The sequence below is a fragment of the Maylandia zebra genome, linkage group LG5 (assembly GCF_041146795.1).
Source record: "Maylandia zebra isolate NMK-2024a linkage group LG5, Mzebra_GT3a, whole genome shotgun sequence".
Lineage (NCBI taxonomy): Eukaryota > Metazoa > Chordata > Actinopteri > Cichliformes > Cichlidae > Maylandia > Maylandia zebra.
The window spans coordinates 21095726-21122475 of NC_135171.1; the positions used below are offsets into that span (position 1 = coordinate 21095726).

At 42.2% G+C, this 26750-nt stretch overlaps 1 protein-coding gene across 2 annotated transcripts; it reads left to right on the forward strand.

Annotated features, from left to right (window-relative positions):
* The first annotated feature begins 453 nt into the window (after window positions 1-453).
* fgd5b (FYVE, RhoGEF and PH domain containing 5b) lies at window positions 454-25967 on the forward strand. Of its 2 annotated transcripts, none has more exons than XM_024802340.2 (21): window positions 454-655; window positions 1572-4134; window positions 10307-10460; window positions 10974-11032; window positions 11140-11170; window positions 11712-11863; window positions 12057-12213; window positions 13882-13972; window positions 14097-14147; window positions 14716-14774; window positions 15715-15786; window positions 16015-16083; window positions 17705-17788; window positions 17940-18019; window positions 18216-18312; window positions 18439-18576; window positions 18730-18832; window positions 23847-23983; window positions 24085-24210; window positions 24350-24504; window positions 24945-25967. In XM_024802340.2, exons 1-21 carry the CDS (start codon window positions 646-648, stop codon window positions 24979-24981), a joined length of 4425 nt encoding a protein of 1474 aa, XP_024658108.2. In that variant the 5' UTR covers window positions 454-645; the 3' UTR covers window positions 24982-25967. The 2 variants fall into 2 exon arrangements, with proteins under 2 accessions (XP_024658108.2, XP_024658109.2); XM_024802341.2 differs by having other exon boundaries at window positions 24085-24183.
* The last annotated feature ends 783 nt before the right edge of the window (window positions 25968-26750 follow it).

Below are 26750 nucleotides of genomic sequence, written 5' to 3' on the forward strand. Positions count from 1 at the left end.
TTCAGTCTGTCTTAAGCATATATATATATATATATATATATATATATATATATATATATATATATATATATATATATATATATATATATATATATATATTTGATGATATAAGTGACATATATATATATATATACACACACCCTGGGACAAAATGTGGCATTTTTTGCTTTTATGGGATTTTCCCAGAATTATCGTTTTTGTGTGTAGTCCACCTCGTGAACAGGCGTTAAATTAAGTTTCTTTTACATAAATTGAGTGACTGTCTACGTAAAACATCCACATCACTCCGTTTAATCTCATCCCTGTTATATTTACTGATTACAGTAAAGTACCAATCATCGCTGAAATTCATTTGTAGGCGGACTGTAACATTTCCAACACTTGACTGGACCTGCTGCTGTGCAGGGATTCTCCTCAAGTGCGGTTCATTCCAGTTTCCAATCGCGTCCGGCGCGCACCAAGACGCACCAGCGAGCGATCAGCTGGGCAGCGTTTCCCTCCCAGAAGGCAGGGCTGCGTTGAGGCACACTCACTCACTCTCTGCTTAGACTATTCAACAGAGTTTGCTGTTTGCTCCATTTTTATTACTTTTTGTGTCCTGACTGATTTTGCGGACGAGATGTTGGAGATACTCGCTTTCCAAAAATGAACACAGGTGAGACGATTTGCCTCGAGCCACGAACTGCTTCACTTTCGACATTTTTAGAAAATTAGAAGACATATGAAGTTTACAGTTACTTATATCTTACAGATTCATCTTTTTAAAGATAAATATATATATATATATATGTATATCTCACTTTGGCTCCTTTCTTCGTAAATGAATGACTCCAGCTGTAGCAACAGGATATGGAGCAAATCAAAGTGTGCCTTTACCCAGTGTTTCTTGATTTTACAAGGAAGTATGGTGTTGGTTATATAGAAGAAAAGAGAGCGCTTTAGCAAAAAATGAAGCTAGCTTGGGGTTTGAAAACTTCAAATCAATCTTTAACTGCATGTTTTCTATTTATAGGCAACTGTCATAATTGCCTATTTTAACACTTCCTTTATATAGATATTGTGCATTGCATAATGTATTGATGTAATTCATGTATTGAATACACGTGAAGTACATGTGCTGATTTATTAGCACTGTCCTTTGCGACATGTAAAGTGACCTATTGTTCTTAAAGCAGTACAGGCAGCCTGACAGGAGTGTCTCTCGCTTGAATCACAGGAAGTGAATCAGGGAATTCCCTTCAATTCTTTCTTGAAGAATATCAAAGTATACATTACTAATTTAGCATCTTTTTATTATAATCTTACACCACCAAGCTGTACCAATTGGAGGAGCTATCTTGGTTTGTACTGTCAGTTTCATGTATGGAAATATATATATTTTTACAAAGAAATATTCTACAGATTTTGTGAAGAAAATGTGCACAGCTAAATATGACTCTTACACACAGTTCAAAGTTTTATCATTTGTGAATCTTTAATCAGTTTTAGGTCACAGTGAAACAATGCAAATGACCTGCAATCTATTTTAAAGCACATAATCTTACAGTTTCCTTTTCCTGTTGTTCTTTCAGACTGCACCAAGCCCTCTGTTGCTCCCAAGCCAAGATTTGTTTGTCACGCCAAGCTGTCCCCCCTTCTGTCTGCAGCCAGGGGTCCTAAACCTTCTATAGCCCCAAAACCTAAAGTCGCATCAGAGGTAAATGGCAGCCAGGGAGGATGCAGTAATGGCAGCCTGGTAACCTCAGATGGTGAGGCTGATGAGGAGCACAAGACAGAGAATGGTCTAAACAAAGCAATTATAGACACATTGCCAACGGAGCAACAATTTAACTCTTACATCCTCAAATCACCACAAACAGACTCACCATCGGGGTCACATGGGCTGGAGGACAGAGATGTGACAGAGGAGGAAAACGAAGATGAAGATATGATTCTGAAGATTGATGAGGACTGGAGATTAACTGACAGTGCTGTGACAGAGGAAGCTGATTCCCTGGAAACACTTTGGATCAGTGATGCTAGACCCACGGCTGACTCGGAGGAGGCAGTGGAGATGATTGACACAGACGTGACGGAGGACATGGATGCTGAAGGTTGCGATGCAGGTGAGGCGCTGGCCGACACAGATGGCATCTCTGTGGGAGACTTTTCTGTTAACAGCATCGATGAGGAGGCAGGCTGTTATTCTGGTGAAAGTCGAGACCTGAACAAGAACCAGCGCCAAATTGAAGAGGATGCAAATACGGCAGACGATCTAACTGAGTCTTGTACAGATGAACCTGATGTCCTGGGTGAAGAAACCACAACTGAGGCTGATGACAAGCGTGTTTTTCTAGCAGAAGATGAAGAGAAAGTAGAACCAGTCTCTGACTGTGGTTTCACTTGTAACATCCTAAAGCTGAGGTGTAGCCCTAAGATTAAAGAAAAAGGTGAAAGCCAAGAGCGCACCCGTTTTTATGACTTCACTCCTGACGACCAGAAACAGATCTCTGGTGCAGCTAAGAGACACACTGGCTTAGAAGGCGATCCAGGTTATGAGCCGTTTTACATCTCTTCGGAGGACATTATAAACCGAGACTTGATGTCAAGGAAAGACAAAACTTGTGGACCACTAGAGAGTGCACTCACACAAAGTACCGTTTCTTCTTTAAACAGCCATGGAGTATCAGCCAGGAAATATGAGGAAACAGCCGAAAATATACAAACGGAGTGTTTGGGTTCTCAGGATTACATTAACAACACTCATGAAAACAAGGTAAGGATATGTCCGAAAAGGATGCCTGTCAAAACTGAAGAGCATAATTCTCATGCAGTGGGAGACATATTAAATCATTTGTACTTCCAGCCGAGGTTCAGGCAGATATCCATCTCAGTACCAACAGATGCCGATACCTCACTGACCTCTTCATGCTCAGGAAGCCAGCTCCTGTCCCCAAACGACTCTGACGTCTTCAGAGACGACGATGACTCGGAGGGCCACATTGTGCCCTTTCTGGATGACACCACTGACACAGAGCAGGACATCAGCGATGAGCATCTATACGAGGAGCCAGGGAAAAGTTTGTATGCGGAAAATGGTTTTCCTTTTGATAGGAAAGTGACCGGGATTCGATCCCACTCTTTGTCACACCGCATTACTAATAAAGTGGAGGATACAGGAGTGCAGTTTCTTCAGAAGCCCTACACGAGTGGATTTGGACAACCTGCAATGAGCAGCAGCCCCATGTTAAACTCAACACGGCACAAAAGTTACTCAAAACCCCATTATTTGTCCCTGTACCCCCGTTCCCTGTCCATGGAGGGCCAAGACTCATCTCTGTGTGTCTACAGGGAAGGATCTCCTAGACAGAGAGGTGCCCTTTGTTCATCTGAAAGCTTCTCCAGGCGCTCCCCTCTCTCATCCAGTGCCCTATCCACACCTACATCTGCAGTGGATATCCCTCCTCCGTTTGAGCTGGCCTACATCACTAAGAGGCCTATTACAAAGAGTTCTCCTTCCCTTCTCATTGAGGGGGACTCATCAGAGAAAAACAGGAAAAAGAAGTCCTCCCTTAAGCGCTTTCTCATGCTTAAATTTAGGCGGAAGACAGAAAACAAGCCTGCGGTCGATGTCAAACCATCGTTCTTTAAGCCCTCAGCAGAGTCCAGCCACCGTACGCCCAGCAGACTGCTGGATTTAGATAGAAGCAGCATAAACAGCTCTCCGCAGCTGAACTCACGCTCAGTCAGCAAACTACAAGTTTCACCTGAGCCGGCCTCTCCCTTCCTGTTCTACAAGGAAAGCAGAAGGAAAGGGAACACTGTGGCCTTCCTCAATCGCAGCGTTGTCCGGGTGGAGTCCTTCGAGGATCGCTCTCGTGTGCCTTTCACTCCTCTCCCCCTGACCAAGCCTCGGTCCATCTCCGTCCCCAACACAGATACCTCTGACTACGAGAATGTTCCGGTCATCAGTTCAGACTACGAGAACCTTCAGGTGCCGCAGCGGAGGCCTGTTCGGCAGATACCTCTCACAGACTTCTTTGTCCGTCCCAGTCGAGTGCTGTCTGCTGCCAATGAGACAGATGGTTATGTGGACATGAGCAGCCTCCCTGGGTTTGAGAAAAAAACTCAGTCACTTGAACAGGAAACAGAAAGGTATGTAAATGAACCAAAGCTTGTAGCACTGCCTTGAGTTAAATGATGACATTGCTAAAAACAATAACAATGTTGGTTTAAAATGTTATCTTGGTAATTGCTTATTACCACTAAACATCACACGCAAGGTTTTATGCAATTCAAATTTGACGTGTTGATGCTATCAGAAGAAAGTCATGTTATCTAAGTTAGGGCTCCACACTGGATTCACCGTCTGAAGATTATGAATCTCTGCAACAATTTTTATGTCTGTCCATCCCAGAGTTTTTGCAATAAATCCATCAGCACCAAAGCAGTGGAGTGTCTTACTAAAAGACCAAGAAGCCAAACAGCTAACACGCATGGCAATTGTGCATCATATTAGTGATTCCTGCCACTACCATTTTTTATTACTTCATGGTCACTTTAATAATGTCCTTGGAATTATCATTATTTGTTATATAGAGACCCCCCTGATGCTATGACCCCTGCAGGTATGTAAAGAGGAAGCTTACCTCTTACCTTGCAGTAAGACTAAACTTGTCTTGTCATGGCTTGTTGAGTGGGAGAAGAGGAAATGCTGGTGTAGGGGTAGTGGCTTAAGATGTAATTGAAAACGGGCTGTTTTCATTCATAAATCATCCCTTTAGGTACAGAAAATGGGGTCCTTTTGGGCTGATGTTGTAGGCAGAGCCTCTTGTGTCTCTAGTGGGATGCTGTTTGTTGTATGATCAGCCAGGCGGCTCTGACTTTAACCCACCTCCCCCTTACCCCCCACCCCCACATTCCTGTTAGCTGTGCCCATATCATACAGGCTGTCCACGATGATTAATAGTCAGAGTCTTTTGGAGTCATTGCTCGTCTCTAGCCATTCAGAAACAACAGGCGGTGATACAATCTCAGTATGTTCTGTAGTCAGCAGTTGTTCACCAAAGAGCTTCCCTCTCCTCATGTTCACCATTTAGGTTATACTATATGTGCAAACAAAGCTGTACAGCAGGGCTTATAATACACTGCTGAAGAGGCTGACACAGTGTGGTTTGACACAGACCGTTGTATTTTATACTCTATATCATTTCTGTGAAAATTAACTCCTAAAATCAACCATTGGAAAACATACAGGTGTACTTCTGACTCTTAGTCATCAATGAACAGCTTGCTGTCTTCATCCTTTCATATATTTTCCTCACAAGAAGTTTTTACAGTCTATAAACTTAAATATTTTATGTTTTAAATCAATAAATCAACCTGCACACACCTTGAGTTGATGATGAACATGTGAACATGTTGTATGGCTGAGCATATCATTATTACTCTGGTTTGGGCAAACTTTTTTTCTGGTGCCTTAAACTACACATGGATACTATTATTTAGGGACTTGTTTAAATTCCAGCTTTTTCATATGGACACTGTGCTCACTTGCATGTGCACACACTGGCTCCCCATAGTATTGCAGCGTGAGTTAATAGAGTAAATTAACCTGTTTATCTACTACACATTTGAGAACTGTGAAAATGCCAAAGACAATATTGAAGAGCCCAAGGTGGCTTCATCAAGAATCTTTATTTTGGCCAAAAAATGCAAACTATTTTTAAAATAATGACAAATAAAAAAAAGTAAGAAATGTGAAAATGACCTAAGGGATAAATTTCAAGCAAAGACCAGGCAGGTAACTTATGCACACAAACAGAAAAACCAGAGCATTTGCTGCTTTCTCTTGTCATGGTTACAAACACTTTAGCTCACTGATTTGAACAAGTGGCCCAAATGCCATAAGCCTAGTATAGAGGCCCATGTTGGATTATGCCCCACAGCCATTTACTGCATGTCTTCTGCCCTGGTCTTTCTCCCAGTGTCTTCTCGCCACTGTTCTATCAAAGTAAAGGCTGAAACCCAACAAATAAATTAAAAAAACAGACTTTATTTAAAAGATACCTCCATGACGTCCTGTTGTGAAGCCTCGTGTTTGGTACAGACAGTATAAAAGACATAGCCACCCTGACTCTATAACTGTAACTTAGAAATTCTGCATTTTGAAGCTTCAACATTAGCATTTTTGTCTGCTGTGTTATTTGGAGCCAGACATTCCCTTATATGGATAAATGATGGTATAAGCTACCACTATAGCCAGCATGGTGAGCAAGCTACTTTCATAAGCTGTACCAGGTAATACCAGCTAATTAAGCACAGACTTCTGCAATGGTCTATCTAACAATAAAGCTAAATATCAGTCAGATAACACATTAAAAGTGCTCAAACAGCACAAACATGACACTCACAAATGCACACACAGTTGGGAGGTCCAGTTTAATGACTTGAACTAGGATGAGGCCTACCCAACTGGCTCCAGCTGCCTATCCATAGATGCTGAAACTGTTTTTAGTACCAGGCTGTAAATGTGTTTTTCTGTTCTGCAACATTGGACATTTTAAAGTGTGAGCCTGTAGGGGCTGACTGTCTTTTGCTGAAAGCTTTAAGCATTGTCTTGAGGAACTGCAGTTTTTGCCACTTCTGTGCTGACATCATATTTCATTCACAGAGGTTGCCCCCCTGGTTTGACAATATAATCGTCACCATCTTGATTTTTTGGAGACAGAAAGAGAAAGGGTTACAAAATGAACACTAATAATGTTAATAATAATAATGATGATGCTAGTGCTAAGATGTAAATCAATAATTAATAACAATGATAGAATTGCAGGGTCAAGGTGCATAAAAAGCAAATTAACTGGAAAAGGCAAATTAACGTGAGACTCGTGTAACATTAAAATTGTTTCAAGAGAAAAATTATTTTGGGAAAAAATGGTCAGCTATGTATATAATGCTTAAAGTTTAACACTGAATGTATAATAATTATTTTTAAAGAATCATCACCCTTTCAATTCTTACAAAGGGGGTTTATAACAAACCCATAAACCCTTCCAGTTCCTGCTGTCTAGTAGTGTCAGAGATGTAAGTTCCCTTTCAAAACAACAACGATTTTAAAAATAACACTACTAATAATCTACTTAATCCAGTTGAGCCTTATTTGTCAAAGCAAAACAGGAAAAAAAAAGTATTTAACAAAACTCCATCGTAAATACTACGTAAACAGTGAATAGCTACAACCTCAATAAATCAGCAAAGTTGTCAAATTTAAGAAGCTACAGTAACAAGATTTTTTCATTATATAGATTGAAATAAAACTTTTTAAAATAATTAATGAATAAGTTGTTTTTTTAAATTATTTGCTGATTTTTTTTTATTATTATTTTTATGCACGACTAATTTATTGCTTAATTGACCTTTTAATGTTAATCCTAAACAAACAGTGGTATGAATATGATTTCTGCACGGTGTTTCAGCTTCTACAGAATAAAGCCAGCATAATCACAGTTCTCCAAATGGACAGTCGAGTTAGAGGCTGAGGATGTTAATTTTGCAATAGCCTGAAGGAGCCATATTAACAGATAGTTTGGAGATAATTGGTGTCTTTTCTCCAGTCAGCTTTCATTGGGAACCTTGCTTGAGGAAAAAGATAGAAACAATATTTTTTATCTCCTGTAATTTATCGCTGCACATTTCGCCTTGAGACGTCATACATTGTGGCAGGAGCGTGTGAAGAGATGGAGGCAGTTTCTTTGGCAGTGATATAAAAGCCTAATATAGAGACTGTCCGTGCAGTTTTGTGGTATCTCATTCAAAGTTTGATCTAGTAAACAGTAATGGGCCATGCAGCTCTAATGTGTGTGATGCAGAGATCTGAACTGCTCACATATGTTGTTCATATGTAGCTAATTTGCATCTCAGTGGGATTTAATCCACCGGTGCTTGGAGTGAAACATGGCAGGAAGTTTGGCAAAGCAATTATCTGGTCACGTAGAGGACTACTGCATCACCACTGTAACTTTAAGGATGTGTTGTTATTTGCGTAGCTTACATTCCCCGCTGAGCGGCAGACATTAGCATATTCATTTGGGCTCCCCGCAGAAGGAAATCTCATAGCATAAAATACCAACATGTGTCCCTGATCGGGTACAGTTGTCACCGCGGGCCTTTCAGAATCAGTTTATCGGCTTTTGCAGACCTGCAATGTTTTATCTATTCACATTTAATTCTAACACTGACTATGTTTATTATAGTGATATTTCAATGTGAAGCATAAAGATGATTTGAATGGTTAAATAAAATTCATCTGATTTATTCTCACATGAATGAAGCTCATATTATAGAATCACTTGGTCAAAGTGTGGGGGAAAAAATGAAATGACACATTTTAAGGCTAGAGTAGTGGTTTTCAACAAGGGGATGCAATATACACTCACCAGACACTTTATTAGGTACATTATGCTAATACAAGGTTGATTTCCCATTTAGCTTCAGAACTGCCTTAATTCTTTGCAGCACAGAATCAACAAGGTGCTGGAGATTTTGGTTCATATTGACATTGACGGCGTCACAGAGTTGCTGCAGATTTGACAGATGCACATCCATGAAGGGTGTCTTTAGATCTACCAAAACACAAAGGTGCTAACTAACCCCCACATCATTACGCCACCACCATCAGCCTGAACTGGTAATGTGAGATAGGATAGATCCATTCTTTCAGCAGCAGCTTACAGCAGAAATCAAAACCAAAATCATCTTTTGTGGTCCAATTTTGGTGAGCCTGTGTGAATTATAGCCTCAGTTTCCTGTTTTTAGCTGACAGGAGTGTCACCTTGTGTGGTCTTCTGGTGCTGTAACCCATCATCTTCAAGGTTTAATGATTTCATCCATTCAGGGATGCTTTTCAGCATAACTTCATAACTAGTGTTTTTTGAGTTACTGTAGACGTCCTATCAGTTTTAAGCAGTCTGACCTCCTCTGACCTTTAGCATCAAAATGCACTTTTGCAATTCAGTGGATATTTTTCTCTTTTTCTGGACCTTTCTTCGTAAATGCAGAAGTCAGCTGGGCGGGAAAACCCCAGTAGATCAGCAGTGTCTAAAATACCAACACGTTCTCACTCCCAAAGCGTAACATTTTACACTAGGTGACAAATCGTCAACATATTACGTTTTCGGCTACCCACCACGTTCCTAAATGACGACCTCGGAAAAAAGAGGAAATATGAGAACCGTCTGGACTCCATCTAAACATGTTCGCTCTTTTTCTTCAAATCGCTTAGAAACACGCTATTTAACATCATTATAGTCCTGGTTAAGATCAGGCAAATACTCAGACTAGCCTGACTAACAGACACCGAAAAAAACCCCCAACAACATGCAAAGTCACTTAAATCATTTTTCTTTCTCATTCTGATGCTCAGTTTGAACCTTAGCAGGTCATCTTGATTATGTCTACATGCACTCTGTTGCTTCCATGTGATTGGCTGATTGGATATTTACATTATTGAGCATTTGAACCAGTGTCTATAACAAAGTGTCTGTGGATATATTATTATTAAGGAATAAGAAGGAACAAGCACTTTCCCCACATATTTTTATTTTTGTCGATTAATGATGAAAACAATTACAGATCCTGAAGGTAGGTAAGTTTAGCCAGACTTTTTGTAAGTCAAAAAGCAGAGACAGCTGGAATGTTTTGGTCACAGTAATCACTTTTCTGTGGATTAAATAGGTTAAAATGTCGTATTTAGTGAGCTTTAAGATGCTCCTTGGCAAATATTATTTTGTTTCGCGTTAGCTCTGTGTCCTTGTATTCAGTATTTATGTTAAGGTGCTAAAGTTCTGCTCTCCATATCTTCATAAAACCCTTACGTTCTGGACTATTGTCCATCTTAAATAATACCCCACATTTACTTAATTTAGTCCGCAACACTATGAGGTCTGTGGAAGAATTTGAGATGAAATAAGTCTCTGTATCCTTTTTACCAGGCAAAAGTGTGATTTGAAAATATTTTTGCTCTCAACAAATCAAAACTGTAAATTAGGCAGAGTAGTTATGAGGCTGTTACATCAGTGTTATGAGCCAGAAACCAAATGAGGTACAGCCTCATAAAAATAAGCCAACAAGGGCGATATTATTAAACATGTTTTTGAAATTTTCCATTTTACCAAATTCAGTGCAAAAGAAACCAATAAAATGCTACATGAATTTTCGTCATTATTGTTAAGAGTGTGCATATACTCTGTAGCATTTTTTGGACTGTATATCCAGCACGCTGCCTTGTTTCACACCAGCCACTCCTTTTTTTTGTTGCTTCCCACAGTGCCTATACAGAAGCATACAACGTGTGTGCGTTGGCAGCTGGTCCACAGGTTAATCCGGTGGGTGAAGATGTGAGAAAGACAATGGGTGAAGAAGACCAAGGACGCACCTCTGAGGAAGACGAGGCAGTGACAGAAAACAACTATGACAGACAGGTTGGGTTCCTTACAGGCACACTGAGGGGAGAAAAAAGGTTTTATAGGTAGAATAACAGATTTCCACAACAAAATGTTAAATATCTTGTCCATAACATACTTAGCTTAGAAGTCCCCATTCACTAAGCCTTTTATTCACCTACTCTTATTTAGAAAACCCTCCATCCTCAGAAATAAAACTTAATTATTTAATTGTTTTTACAGAGAAGTCACCTTTCCTCCAAATGACTGGTAGAAATGAAGATGTATTGTAAGAAGGGAGTAACATAACACAGAGTAAACTGTTTTTTTTTCACCTTGGCCAACTGCAAAAATGCCCTCCAGTGCCAGCATTTTAATGCAGGTTAATGGAGGTTAATGGGCTACTACAGGGCTGTCCTCGTTATTTAGAATTTGATTGCTGCTTGGAGATGATGTTGAGTGGTGAGCCAGCTACATTTGAACCTGCGCCAGAATGCTTTAGTTTCTCCCAACATGAGGCTTATTCCAAGTAAATAATATGATTGTTTACAGCCTGACGGTCGATCCAGAGCCTTTTACATCGTCAAAGAGCTGGTGGATTCAGAGAGAACGTAAGTTTCCTATTTAACATATTATTTCTTATTAACTATATCTGCTAAAAGCAGTCTCGTTCCCAGTACTATCCTGCTGAATTGTGGCTTTATTTATCTACCCACAGACATGTTAAAGCCCTCAAGGTGCTCCAGGAAGTAAGTGAAGTTTATATATATATATGTATCCTTTTCCAATTAACCAACCCACTCTACATCTCCTGTATGCATCCAGATATTCAGTACGGGTAACATTACAGCTCAGGTTTATATTTATTACCTTTATTCCTGCGTCTGCTTTGCTGTGTGTTCGGACCATAGTTACTCATTCACAAGCTCATTTTCACCACACTCATTTAGCACAAGTACACTTTTCTTCTGTCCTCTTTGTAGCTCCACTGAAACAGTGTGGAGCACCTCTGCTGTGATAATGAGACAGGAGCAAACCCTGTTTTTTTCATTTTGCTTCCTGCTACAGTATAGGGCATAACCAGTGACCTAAACCACTCCAGTGCTTGAAGAGATGATGAGATTCCCTGATATATTAGCTTAAGCTCTTCCTGCTGTGGGAGAGTTAATCTATGGTGGAGAAAGGGACGGATTGTTGGAGGCTAACTGCGTGGTTTTGGGAAACTGGAAGCAATATTCTAACCTAAACTGTGACATAAAGTTAATTCCTCCACACTCATCCATGTGCCAGGACTTTCGTGAGGCTGTTCGGTCGACAGTAGGAGACCAAGGGGAACCTGCGCTGGATGATGAGAGACTTCGAGAGATTCTTAATGAGCTTCCTGATGTTTACACCCTGCACCGCACGATCCTTACTGAGCTAGAGAATCGAATCCAACACTGGTGAGCGATGGGACAGCATACATTACTGTTAAATAGGAAATACTTCAACACACACACACCTAAAACACATCAAGCTATTATTGAAAAAAAAATCCTTTCCAACCTTTTTCTTCCTCTATTGTGTTGCTCAGAAAGCAATCTAAGGGCAGTGGGTACTTCTCTGTCATGATCTCGCCTCTGTTTGTTCATTCAGGGAGGACAGCCAAACGATTGCAGATATATTCCTGAGCAGGAAAGCAGAGTTTTTGGTCTTTACCACCTACATCGGCCACTACGATCGGAGCATGAGTTTACTGGAGGACAGCTGCCGAACATCGCCCGCTTTTGCGGAGATTGTTCAACGTTTTGAGGTATGACCTATGACAGGGTCTTTTAACTGACTTGTGAAAGGTAGCACAAAATTCAAAATGGCATATTGTTAAAATTAACTATAAATTTTAAAAAAAAGAAAAAAGAAAAGGTGTTTTTGAGAATCAAATGGTCTTTGCTGTGCTCAGTGAAAGCTGCACAGCTATGATTACATTTTCTTACTATAAGGACATTATTAGATAGTCAAGAAGTCAAGTAGAAAACCTATACTGTTATTGTATGTTCAAAAGAACAAAAACAGAGTTAGTGATGATTAAATGTAGGATACTTGTCTAAGTAGTTATGGATTTCTATATACATATATGTGTGTGTACATGTGTGTATGACAGAGAGAGAAGAAATAGAGACATAAGGCTTTGAAAAGTCAGACACTAAGTAGCTAGAAGTCATCGTTTTATTTCAAGCAGCAGCTACATTCATCTGCCAAAAAAGGAGCAGTTATGGCACCCAAAAGACAAATAAAGACATTAAAAAATCTTTCAGAATGACAATTTAATCACCAAACCTTTCTTAAAATTTATGTTGCTTGCATTTACCAATGGCTTTTTGAACTTTCCCAACACAGGCACAAATTGATTAGCGACTAATTTTAGCTCCAAGGCTGCAGTTATAATTAGCCTCAATTAAACGAGCAGACACAGGAATGTGTTTGTCTAACCAGAGAGCAACAGATAGGAAAGCCTTTAAGTTGATAAGTTTGGAGTATTAAAAAACGATAAGTACAACAAAAACGCATTATAAGCATTTCTTAAACAGCTGTTGTTTTATTCTCAGTCGCATGTTGTTTAGAGTTCAGAGCAGGTCAGTCTCAAGTTTGTTCTTGCTGTTTTTCTCCTCAGGGTTTGGTTACTCAAAGTATTATGCTTTTTAATAATGCCAGTTAATTGTAGATCAACGTCGAGTGGCACAGTGTACATGTGTTTTATTTATGGACAGAGGAATTTTCAATATTTTCCATCCATTTTACAGACCACTAAGGAGAGGAGTTGGCTGTAAAAGTTTGCAGAGCTGCGCAGTTTTCTCCGTCTAATTTAAGAGCACCGGCGTTTAAACGTCCTTAGATTCTACTTTGTGCATTAATGCCAACGCAGTGAGCTTCTTTGTCTACCCTTTAAAACAAGAGGCTGCTGACAGAATAGTTTTTTTTTTTCACTATGAATTAAAAAAGTGAAAAACTCAAATTATCACAACAATACTATAAACAGAAATATGTTACACTGTCCATTACATTTATTTACAGGGCAAATACCTTCAGTACTTGCCGAGCCCCATTCTTAACAGTAGCATTGAACCAAGTCTTTCTAATGACTAACGAAGATTTGCATTTTTGTCGCTAGCAGTGTCTGTGTGAAATAACTAAATACAAGTTCAGGCACACACCCAAACTCACAAACTGCTGTGCTGACAGGAAGTTTGGGTTATTGGCCCTTGTTCACGTTTAAAATATGACTGTTTCTCCTCAAAGCTCCTGTGATGTTGTATAGCTTGTGTGTCGATACAGCTGTCCTCTTTTTTGTGGACAGTTTCATTCCTTGCCTTTTTAATCACTCTGGCATTGTTTGACTTGTGTTCATGTGAGCTTCTGCAGTAAACGTGGCCCTTAGGGGCAGCTGTGATTAAGGGAAATAACAAATATGTATGTGTCTCAGGAGAAAAATCCAGCTGGGGAAAATGCCTCCTTTAAACATCAGCTTCTGCGGGTCATCGTGCGTGTGGCTCAGTATCGTATGCTCCTCACGGGTGAGCCAAATTTTAATTAAATCAGGACAAAGCGTCCGTCCTACAGTATTTAGATAATATCTTACTCAACATTGTTGTCTTCTTTACTCTCTGGAGGAATTCATTTCTTTTCTTTCTCTTGCAGATTACTTGAACAATCTCTCCCCAGATTCCAAGGAATATGAAGACACTCAGGGTACAGTAAACATATCACAAGAGCAGGCAGCAGTGTGCACAGAGGCTGCAAAGTTCACACTCTCTTCTACTCACAGGAGAGCTTTGCCAGCTTCTGTTTGTGGCTGTGTGTTTAGAAAGAATTTATTCGTGCTCATTTGGCATGTAGAAATGGTCAAGAGAGAGCCAATTTAGATTTCTTTGTTTTTGGTGGTAACCCACCGAGGAGTCATTCGAAGTATTTTCTGCCTGAAGACAGTAATGTGTAATTCATGAGAAGGCACGTTGAAGCAACACTATCTCTTGCTGTATCTCCCATAAGGGAGCCACCTAGTCCAAACATGCAGACACTTCCAGACTCCTAACTTAATCACTTTGCACACAGAAGCAAGGAAAAAAGATCTCATGAGTTATACAAACCTTTAATGTGATTGTGGTCGTGACTGAAACGAAATAAATCCAGTTCAGCTTTATTTATGCGAAGTCACAATAGTACTGACACCTTAACTTTATGATATTGTAGAAAGAAACCAAACAATCCTCTCTGACGTCTCTACCCTGATCCCTCTGTCTGTGTTTGTTTTGCTCAGCTGCCGTAGTAATCATGTCTGACATCGCAGATCAAGTGAATGACAGCCTAAAACATGGGGTAAGGGTCACACGTTAACTCTTGTACACACAACACCACCTGTGATGCAGAATCACACTTTTTAAAAAATCTTATTAAGAGCACACACACACAAATGCAACATTCATACAGGAGTACAATCAATGATACTGGTTTATAGACCTAGTTGAGAAGGAAAGTTCACTGCTCCCTTATTAATAGTGTCACTTTTCAATGTGAATGCATTATTAAATGCACACATTTAATAATGCATTCAACCCAAGATATCATCAAAATCACACTGTTTAAACAGTTCTCTTCTTTCTCATGTTGGAATATGAACAAATATCATTTAATCCTTTCTTATTGTCATGAAGACATTTTGCAGCCACACTAAACTGAGACATATTTGGTGATTCCCAACCTTTCCAGCTTTTGGAAGGAAAAATCTGATATTTTCAGTCAGAAGCAAATAAGCTAAAATTTCAGGAAATCCCCCCCAAAAGAAATAAAACACGTTGTGTAGTATATATTTGTTTATTTCTTCTAATCTACATCTACTTTATCCTTTTACCCTTTGTGAACCGTCTGAAAATACCTGAAAGTGCAACAACTGCTGGATGTACTGACAGGAAACTGGGCACACTCTTCCCCACCTTTAAAAGCTGCAGCTGCGCTTTGAGAGTGAAATCTTAAATCAAACATTCATAGTAATAAGAGTCATAAGTAGAGACTCAAATCAGCATCCAGCTACAACTGTGTAGTTGGAGTCACATGTCTGGCATAATGACATTTTTGATTGGGTATGGTCTAAAGCGAAACATATATGGTATGTTTGTCTGATTTAAGAGATAGCTCCACTCTGGAGTCAGACAAAATATAAAAATATCTTGATGTTGTCAGGAAAATGATGATAATGCCCTTTCATCCATCCGTCTCTTATTTTGGCGTCTCACCCCTCTCCTTTCTTTCTGTCTCTCAGGAGAACTTGTTGCGTCTGGTCAACATAGAGTACAGTGTTCGTGGCCAGCGGGACTTGCTTCAGCCTGGCAGGGTATGTGTCTGATAACAGTATTGTTTCTGCTTAAAGCTTGCCAGCCCACCCTGTCTGTGTTGCACCACTCCTTGCTGCCCTTTACACAATCATTCAGCTGGGAATCCCCACACCGCCTGGTTAAATAACATTAATTACCGCAGATGCCCTCTTTGTGTCAGGATTTGATGAGTTGTGAAATGCTTGGTTTGATTAAATCATGTTTGTTTTGTTTTTTTTAACCGTCAGATTTTTGTGAAGGAGGGCACGCTGATGAAGGTCAGCAGGAAGAGTCGACAGCCCCGCCATCTGTTTTTGGTAAATGTTGTTTCCTGTTTGCAGGACATTGGTATTAAAGACTCATGTACCAGTCTCTTATTATACCAACTTTTTAAGATATGTGTGCTATTTGCTTAATTAGAACTTCTTATTTTTATTAAATGTGTAAAATGTAGAGTGAGGCATTTTCTGTCTGGTCTATTTCCATGTCCAGACTGAGCTATTAAGAGCAGGGTTTCCTGACAGGATGTTTCTGAATGCTGGCTTCCTGAGCCAGTTCTTTACTGACAGCACAGGGAAGGTCAACAAGAGCTCCTTAAAAGCTGAGCGATCCATGTAGAGTTTTACAAGGCTAATTGTGTTTGGTAAATATTAGACTAGCATGCGTTTAGCTCCTTCAGTTGATCCTTATTAAGTTCATGCGATATGATGATAAAGAAGTAGAGAAGGATGTCATTGATGAAACAGAAAGCATAAACTTAGTAACCACCTTAATACAATTGCTCTGTTTATTTACTCTAAAAATTCAGTTTGAAAAATCAATACAAAGATATGAAATATGAAATACTGCAATCAAGAGAGGTTGGGAAATTAAACGCCTTCGCATATTATCCATAGAGCATGACCGAGGTGGATTGTTTTTCCCTCCTGTGGTGTTTTTGAAATTTGTGGTCTGAGCTCGACACTAAAAAAACCCTCGTAAATGTCTCTTCTGGAGGAATATTGATAATCATCACAGCATAACTTTTATTTCCAAGCTTATTGGGATTAATGTTGGGGAGAGCATAATAAAACAAGACTGCAGGAGCTGGCAGTTTCCTCAAAGACGGTACTAAAATGCAGAGGGACAGTAAATAAAATTATGTACTGGAAAAATAATAAAAACTTTAATGATGCAATTTGACACCGACTTTGATAACCGTTGTCTCAAATATCTCACATATGTATAATCATAAACATTTATAAGTAGGAGTTATCAATTCACAGATCCCCTGCAGACATGAAATAATAATCTGCATATTTTTATTGGTTGTCTCACAACTTTAATCCTGGATTTCCTCATTGAAAAATTGAAAAATTTGGTATTTCAAACTGCTGGATATTGTTTCATAAAAAAACACATTGGAAGCACAGGGAAACTTTCCCTGTTAGGAGATGAATCTAAAAATGATCTTCTACTGTCAAACTATGCATGTACGTTGGTGTTCTCATTGGAGGGCAAACATACAGGGGACATGACACATGAGACGCAACCTACATAGAGGGTGACTTCACAGTTTTATTTACCATGTTTCAGAATAACCGATAAGTTCCTAATGAAGTCAAAATCGATTATTGGTTTCTTTTAGAAGAGGGTCTGATTGTGTTTTCATGCATGAGAAATTATTGTTTGTAAGCATTCAAATACACTGTGACTGTTTTTACTTTGTGCAAGAAAACGGCTGATAATTAAAAGGGAAAAAAAAATCCTGTTCTTTTTTAAATGTGAACACGGTGGTCAAGTTTTGCATTAGAGTGACGCCTACTGGAGAAAAGCTGCATATACATGAACGATGAACTGCTCAGCTGACTGTTTTAACTGCTGACTATTGTTTTTATGCTTCTAACAAAGCCTTTCATCTACACTCACTAACTGTGTCTCATGTCTGCCTGTTGTCAGATGAATGACGTGCTTCTTTACACCTACCCTCAGCAGGATGGCAAATATAGACTGAAAAACACTTTGCCCCTCACTGGGCTGAAGGTCAGTCTTAAGATTAGAGTCAGTAATGCTCAATCGCCGGCTTACATGCAAGTTACATCTATAAAAGCACATGGATATTTCAAGAATGTGTTTGAATTTCTTGTACGTTTTTTCTTCATGTCTGGATGTCTGATCTTGAATGATTGCTCAGGTCAGTAAACCCATTATTGAAAATGTCCAAAATGCACTGAAGATAGAGGCAGCAGACATCTCCATCACTTTGTCTGCAAGGTGGGTCACAATATAGAGCATCCTGTAAAAATGATCGATAATATCTGTGGTACTGATGGTGGTGAAAAAAAAAACAATGATTTTGCTACCAAAGAAGTCTAAAACCTTTGAAACTAAAGAGATGAATGTGGATACTATCACATTAGGTGTCTAGTTGAATTGAAGCTTGTTTTGAGCTTGTCTGTATATTTTGCAGTTCCTTTTTTGAAAGAGAGGACTGGTTTTACACTCTTAATCGCGCTGTGACTGAACATATGAGAGGCTCTGTGACATTCAGCAGTTGCTCTGGAGAGGTGAGCAAACCCTGCTTCCAAACAACTGTGTTAATACTTTACTGATATTTCTTCAGTCATGCTTAACCGCACCAACCACAATGAGACTGATATATCTGTGTGCTTCTGTGTGTGTGTGTGTGCCAGGCCAGAGATCGCCTCCGGCTGACTCTAGGAGAGAAGGCTCCCACACTTGTTCCCGTCTCACAAGTGATGATGTGCATGAACTGCACCTCAGATTTTAGTCTCACTCTTCGCAGACACCACTGCCACGGCTGTGGACGGGTGAGCCACATACAAATAAAACACTGAGCTTTAAGATAGTTTAAAATCTACAGTTTAGACAGGATGCAGCAAACTGTAGCTTTCACAAGTGTTAATCGTCATTAGAGCTTGTTTTAATGCGCTTTGTGGTTCCTTCGTATATTTGTGTCACAGATTGTTTGTCGGAGCTGCTCCAGGAACAGATACCCTCTGAAGTACATGAAGGATCGCATGGCCAAAGTGTGCGATCACTGTTACAATGAGCTAAAGAAGAGAGGTGAGAAAAATGTGCTCAAATACATTTGAATATCATATATTAAGAATTTCAAACTCAGTTTACATCATGAGTCACATGCAGCCGACTTTGACCTCAAATGGATTAGAACAGTGAAGCCCCCCCCCCCCCTTTTTTTTAAGTATATCCATCCATCCATCCATCTTCATCCGCTTATCCGAGGTCGGGTCGCGGGGGTAGCAGCCTAAGCAAAGAGGTCCAGACCTCCCTCTCCCCAGCCACCTCCTCCAGCTTGTCCGGGGGAATACCAAGGCGTTCCCAGGCCAGCCGAGAGATATAATCTCTCCAGCGTGTCCTGGGTCTGCCCCGGGGCCTCCTCCCGGTGGGACATGCCTGGAACACCTCGCCCAGGAGGCGCCCAGGGGGCATCCTTGCCAGATGCCCGAACCACCTCAGCTGGCTCCTTTCGATGTGGAGCAGCAGCTGCTCTACTCTAAGCCCCTCCCGGATGGCCGAACTTCTCACCCTATCTCTAAGGGAGAGGCCAGCCACCCTTCGGAGGAAGCTCATTTCCGCCGCTTGTATCCGCGATCTCGTTCTTTCGGTCACTACCCACAGCTCGTGGCCATAGGTGAGGGTAGGGACGTAGATCGACCGGTAAATTGAGAGCTTCGCTTTTACACTCAGCTCCCTCTTCACCACGACTGACCGGTGCAGCGTCCGCATTACTGCAGCCGCAGCCCCAATCCGTCTGTCGATCTCCAGCTCCCTTCTCCCATCACTCGCGAACAAGACCCCGAGATACTTGAACTCCTCCACTTGGGGCAGGAACTCATCCCCGACCCGGAGTGGGCACTCCACCCTTTTCCGGCTGAGAACCATGGCCTCAGATTTGGAGGTGCTGATCCTCATTCCCGCTGCGTTACACTCGGCTGCGAACCGCTCCAGTGCGAGCTGGAGGCCCTCACCCGATGAAGCCAACAGAACCACATCATCCGCAAAAATCAGAGATGAGATTCTGAGGCCACCAAAGCGAAAGCCCTCCGCCACTTGGCTGCGCCTAGAAATCCTGTCCATAAAAATTATGAACAGAACCGGAGACAAAGGGCAGCCTTGGCGGAGCCCATCACCCACCGGGAACGAGTCCGACTTATTGCCGGCAATGCGAACCAAGCTCTTGCAACGGTTGTATAGGGATTGAATGGCCCGTAGCAATGGGCCAGACACCCCATACTCGCGCAACACCTCCCACAGGACGCCCCGAGGGACACGGTCGAATGCCTTCTCCAGGTCCACAAAACACATGTAGACTGGTTGGGCAAACTCCCATGCACCCTCAAGTATCCTCGAGAGGACAAAGAGCTGGTCCAGTGTTCCGCGACCAGGACGAAAACCGCATTGTTCCTCCTGTATCCGAGGTTCGACTAGCGGACGAACCCTCCTCTCCAGCACCCTGGCATAGACTTTCCCGGGGAGGCTGAGGAGTGTGATCCCCCTGTAGTTGGAACACACCCTCCGGTCCCCCTTCTTGAAGATGGGGACCACCACCCCGGTCTGCCAGTCCACAGGTACTGCCCCTGATCTCCACGCAACATTGCAGAGACGTGTCAACCAAGACAGCCCTACAACGTCCAGAGCCTTCAGGAACTCGGGGCGGACCTCATCGACACCAGGGGCTCTGCCACCAAGGAGTTGTTTAACTGCCTCAGTGACCTCGCCCCCGGAAATCGGTGGGTCACACCCCTCATCCCCAGACTCTGCTTCCTCCCCGGAAGACGTGTCAGTGGGATTAAGGAGGTCCTCGAAGTATTCCTTCCACCGCCCGACAATTTTCTCAGTCGACGTCAACAGCGCTCCGCCAGCACTATACACAGTGCAGGTAGAGCACCGCTTTCCCCTCCTGAGACGCCTGACGGTTTGCCAGAATCTCTTCGAGGCAGTCCGAAAGTCTTTTTCCATGGCCTCTCCGAACTCCTCCCACACCCGAGTTTTTGCTTCAGCCACTGCCCGAGCCGCATTCCGCTTGGCCTGTCGATACCTGTCGGCTGCCTCCGGAGTCCCACAGGCTAACCAAGCCCGATAGGCCTCCTTCTTCAGCCTGGTGGCTCCCTTCACCTCTGGTGTCCACCATTTGGTTCGGGGATTACCACCACGGCAGGCACCAACCACCTTGCGGCCGCAGCTCAATGCAGCAGCTTCGGCAATGGAGACGCTGAACATGGTCCATTCGGACTCAATGTCCCCAGTCTCCCTCGGAATGCTGTTGAAGCTCTGCCGGAGGTGTGCGTTGAAGATCTCGCGGACTGGGGCCTCTGCTAGACGTTCCCAGCACACCCTCACTACGCGTTTAGGTGCACCAGGTCTGTCCAGCGTCCTCCCCCGCCACCTGATCCAACTCACCACCAGGTGGTGATCAGTTGACAGCTCAGCCCCTCTCTTTACTCGAGTGTCCAGAACATATGGTCGCAGGTCTGGTGATACGATTACAAAATCGATCATCGACCTACGGCCTAGAGCATCCTGGTGCGACGTGCACTTATGGACACTCTTATGTTCGAACAGGGTGTTCGTTATGGCCAAACTGTGATTAGCACAGAAGTCCAATAACAAAGCACCGCTCGGGTTCAGATCAGGGAGGCCGTTCCTCCCAATCACGCCCCTCCAGGTCTCGCTGTCGTTACCCACGTGAGCATTGAAGTCTCCCAGCAGGACAACAGAGTCTCCAGGTGGAGCACCTTCCAGCACCCCCCCCAGGGACTCTAAGAAGGCTGGGTACTCCGAACTGCCACTCGGCGCATAAGCGCAGATGACAGTCAGGACCCGTTCCCCAACCCTAAGGCGCAGGGAACAAACCCTCTCGTCCACCGGGGAAAACCCCAACGTACCGGCAGCAAGCCGAGGGGATATAAGAATACCCACCCCAGCCCGCCGCCTCTCACCAGGGGCAACTCCAGACTGAGACAGAGTCCAGCCCCTCTCCAGGAGACTGGTTCCAGAGCCCAGACAATGCGTAGAGGTGAGCCCAACTATATCTAGCCGGTACCTCTCAACCTCACGCACCAACTCAGGCTCCTTCCCCACCAGAGAGGTGACATTCCATGTCCCTATTGCCAGTCTTGGCAGCCGGGGGTCGGTCCGCCAGGGCCTCCGCTCCTGGCCGCCACCCGGCTCACAATGCACCCGACCCCTATGGCGCCTCCTGCGGGTGGTGGGCCTGCGGGAGGATGGGCCCATGTCTCCTCTTCGGGCTGTGCCCGGCCGGGCCCCATGGACTAAGGCCCGGCCACCAGACGCTCGCCCTCGGGCACCCTCCCCGGGCCTGGCTCCAGGGCGGGGCCCCGGTAACCCTATCCCGGGCAGGGTAAACTGTTCCCTCGATATTCTTTTCATGGGGGTCTTCTGAATCGCTCTTTGTCTGGTCCCTCACCCAGGACCAGTTTGCCATGGGAGACCCTACCAGGGGGCAAAAGCCCCCAGACAACATAGCCCCTGGGATCCCTGGGACACACAAACCCCTCCACCACGATAAGGTAGCGATTCAAGGAGGTAAATAAGGTTAGCACGTTGTTAAAGCAGGCCATACAAAAGGCGTCATACGTTTTGTAAATAACCCTCTGAAGTACATGAAGGATCGCATGGCCAAAGTGTGCGATCACTGTTACAATGAGCTAAAGAAGAGAGGTGAGAAAAATGTGCTCAAATACATTTGAATATCATATATTAAGAATTTCAAACTCAGTTTACATCATGAGTCACATGCAGCCGACTTTGACCTCAAATGGATTAGAACAGTGAAGCCCCCCCCCCCCCCTTTTTTTTAAGTATAAAGAAGTTTAATCACACATTAAATCCCTCAGTTATCTATATATAAGAAAAAGAAGTGCTATTTCAAAAACATGTCCCAGTTTCTCTACATGACAAAGAAATACTTACATTGAAATGTACTTTAATACTTTCTGTTGTAGTTAAGTGAATAATGTGAAACATTTCTTTCATTTAAATGTTCACCTATTACTTGATTACTGTGGTGTAGTACGAATGCCCCCATAGGGGCTGTAAAACTTCTGAAAATACAGTTAAAAGTAGAAAATCAATCGAACATGTGACGGTGCGGATTGGAGTCTTTGGCAGGCCGCTTTGGGGCACTGAGCCATATGTTTGACAACCATCTCCTTTGTCTTCACCTGTACATGCAGGTCCTTTTGATTAGTTAAGTTTATGCTCGGACTGAGTGTGAGTGGAGTCAAACAGAGCTGGAAGATTAAAATGTTTATTTTACCAAAGGTACAATACTGGGCAAGAGTCTTGAGTCGCCCCTCCTTTCTTTATATTTTGCCAGAAGATCTGAAATAGATGCATTGATTTAGTGAAACGTGTGCAAACAAACAGGAAAATACAGGGAAATATGTACCTTATAATATTGTTTAAAACTGCTGGTTCATCCCTTCAGTTAGGTGTCTTTGTATGCTTAAATGATTCATAGGTCAGTAAACAAACAAACAAATTAACAAATTCTCTCAAAAATGGTCAAGAACGTGGATGGGACTGAGTAAAAAGCTGCCAACATCCAAAGAACTGTGAGAAAGCCTGGAGAGCTAACCCCTAGCTCAAAACCACGACAAAAAACAAAAAATCAAGAAAGTCTGGCTCCTCTGGAAGTCTGGAAGCAAAATATAAAGAAATGAAGCTCAGGACCTTTGAAATGTGTATTCGGAAAAGACAGGAAGTTGTACTATTGGAAAATAAAATAAACAATCTAAATTAAAGATGAAACTCCTGGGCTGCTATTATGTACAACAGCTTTTTTACTGTCAGCTGCACCACGGTACAGTTACCTGTTACAGGTAAGTGGTCAGACAAAATAATAAATGTGATTGTGTTATCATTGCATTAGTATATTACTTGAATTCACACAGTTGTTACTGTGCAGTTTTCATCGTTATTCGTGCACGTCTTCATAGTCACAACAAATATGCCTGTGCTGTGAGTTCTCATTTGATTGGGTTGTAGCAGCTGTCCTTCACGCTGGTTGAAAGAGTGTGGGCTCTCTCCACAGGCGGAGATGCTGCTGTGATGTCAGGGCAGACTAGCCCTCGGTCAAACCGCTCCAGTCGTCCGCTCTCCACCGTGTTCCAGAACATTCATCCTCCCAATATTTGGAGACATCGGAAAGGCACTGCATCCTTCACACAGGTAAATTCAACAGAGTCTGTGCATTATGAAGGTTAATGAATCGCTGGTAATGAAGTGACAGCTATGCCATTTTATTAAGTAAAACTGCCATTGTTACACAGGTGACAGTGTCGGAGGAGGGCTCAATCAGTGGCAGTCTACAGCGAAGCAAGAAGAGCAAAAGGAACTGGAAGAGACTGTGGTTCCTCCTAAAAGACAAGGTGCTTTACACCTACAGAGCCCAAGAGGTGAGGGGAAATATGCACTCCCCTTTAACCTAAACCACACATATTTTACACCTATACAGACTGCAATGGCGAGGTTTAATAACAAAGTGTTGTATGTTATAACCTGTTTAGTTTCCTCTGATTTATCTTCCATCTGCAGGAGAAGGTAGCGTCAGAGAGTTTACCTCTGTTGGGTTTCACAGTGAGGCTGCCTGACAAGCAGAGGGGAGATGAAGAGGCTAATGTCTTCCAGCTGTACCACAAAAACACTTTGTACTACACTTTCAAAGCTGAAGATAACAACACAGCCCAGAGGTGAGAAGCACATTTACCTGATAGCCCATAAAATGGAAAGAGGCTTAGCTCTTAGCCTGACTCAGTTTGAAACACAACAAGCATTACTGCTGTATGGATGCTGGTGTTGATCTTGGGAACTCACAGTGTCTTTGCCAGTAAAAATAACTAAATGATGGCTTCGCATTGACGGGTTGTTGCTTTCTGGGAGAACAACTTGACCTTAACCCACAGACCATCTACAGCAATTCTTCAACTCAGTTTAAGCATGAATAGCACCAAATTTGGGGAGAAAACAGAAAAGCTACCATCCTTGGCCAAGATAGACTAATATTAAAAACTGAGATATAAGACATAAAATTAGCTCAGTGAATAACGTAGCCACCCGATAGCCCTGATTATTGTTAGGTGGTGCAGACTAAAATGACTCTTTTCTGATCTAAAATCTTTTCCTTGTGCAGATGGGCAAACGCCATGGAGGAAGCCACAGTTTTATAGAATAAGCTGAAAGAAAAGTCTGCCTTTCTCTTTCTACACACTTGCGCCCCTCAAAAAACTTCTGACTGTGAAACCACAGCGAAGAGGAACAAACACTGTTTTATTACTGCAGGTTTACAAGTTATAACTTGCCAGCTGGACTGAAGAAAAGAAGACATTGTGTTCTTTGAGAAGGGACATGATCACCTACTTTGTCAACCTCCAAGTGTTCCCTGCCTGCTGGTAGAGCAGGTGTGATGCTGAGAACCACGAGATGCACTGGCCCAGATACCTGACAGTGTGGAACATTACAATGATGTGACCTGTATTTCCCCCAGCAGCTGATCAGCGTCACTCCTCCAAATTGTGGTGAAATGCTGTCGATTATTTCCAAGTTTTATTACTAACAATATTTTGAATATGTTGAATACTTCAGAAGAGGCTGAAAAGATAATAACACCTGTCAGCGTAAGTCAGAAATGGCCTCATCTTTAGTCAAACATGCATTATTTATGCCTTAATTTCAACATTTGTTCTTGCACTGGATCTCCATAAATATGCTCTGAAGCACAGGCTGCATCAAATAGGGAGTAACTTTATATGTATAATAGTGTCTATTGCTTTGCCATGTACTGTATTGTGGAGATGAACGTGAATAAGTAGTTTCTATGCCTTTTGCACTGATTTGAAAAAGAAATGATTGTACAAATGAGTGTCATTCATTACTGGGACCAAAAGGTTCAACTACTGTACTTAATATACTAGCTACTGGGAAAATGTGGAAAACTATGTCTTTAACATTTTAAATCCCTATAATAAGTATATTATAAATCCATGTTTGTATAAGACTCACTGAGCTGGAGCGGATCTGCAGACGTGGACTGAAACATGAATCACTGATTGCACTGATCTACATAATCAGTGTTTTGGACTTTGTACTGTACTAGATGTTTTCTTATGTTTATTTACAAGACAATAATTTTAAAACAAAGTAAAAGATACTATATGATCATACAAAGAGTCAGTGTCTGTGCTTTCTCTTCATTCTGCTCGTGTCCTCTAGATGGCAGGTGGACTATATTTTAAAGCAGGTGGCAGGCTGTCATTGATTTTCTGTTACCGTGTCCTTGCTCGTGGTTTACAACACATACTTTAGATTAAAATAGGAAAAATTCAACATGCAGCAGCTTCTAAATAAACCTAAAGGTGCCTGGGCTGACAAATAGTCCATGTGACGCTTGTTCCGAGACCAAGCTGGTCAGTTTTTCAGCTCACGTGCAGAGCTTCTCAGGAAGACACAGTGGGACTAAGTGATACACAGACCAGTGTGCTGTTGGGCCAAAGACAGGCCAGGCCTGTTCTGCTTCTCATCTACCCCTGAGGCTTCCTGACCCAGAATAATATCAGGCAGAAAGTTTGCTTTCTGGGGCTACTGAAAAGTTGCAGACACCTCGTCCTACATAAAGGAGAGACCATTCATCACTGTGTTCTTCCTCTCTAGCCCCAGTTCTGCTTTCTCCCTACTCTGTTTGCTTTCATCACATATCTTCAGTTGGGACTTCTCTGCCTACATTGCATAGCAGTTGCCAGATGCCACAAGGAAAGCAGGGTACAAACCTAGTTTACCTAAATGTAGAACTTCTCTGTCAGCTTCCAAATGCAAATTTAGTGTGTCCGTATTTAAAATACTTCCCCTTAACTTTTTTTCCTTCTTCTAAAAACAGGAACTCATTGCAAGGGCATATATGAGGGCATATATGACAAGAACAGGTATATCCGGTGGCACTTTT

Excerpts from the sequence above, each read along its gene's own strand:
- fgd5b (XM_024802340.2), top strand. Across the intron at positions 11,171-11,711 it reads CCCTCAAGGTGCTCCAGGAA|GACTTTCGTGAGGCTGTTCG; the intron begins GTAAGTGAAGTT and ends TCCATGTGCCAG. Across the intron at positions 14,148-14,715 it reads GGAATATGAAGACACTCAGG|CTGCCGTAGTAATCATGTCT; the intron begins GTACAGTAAACA and ends TGTTTTGCTCAG.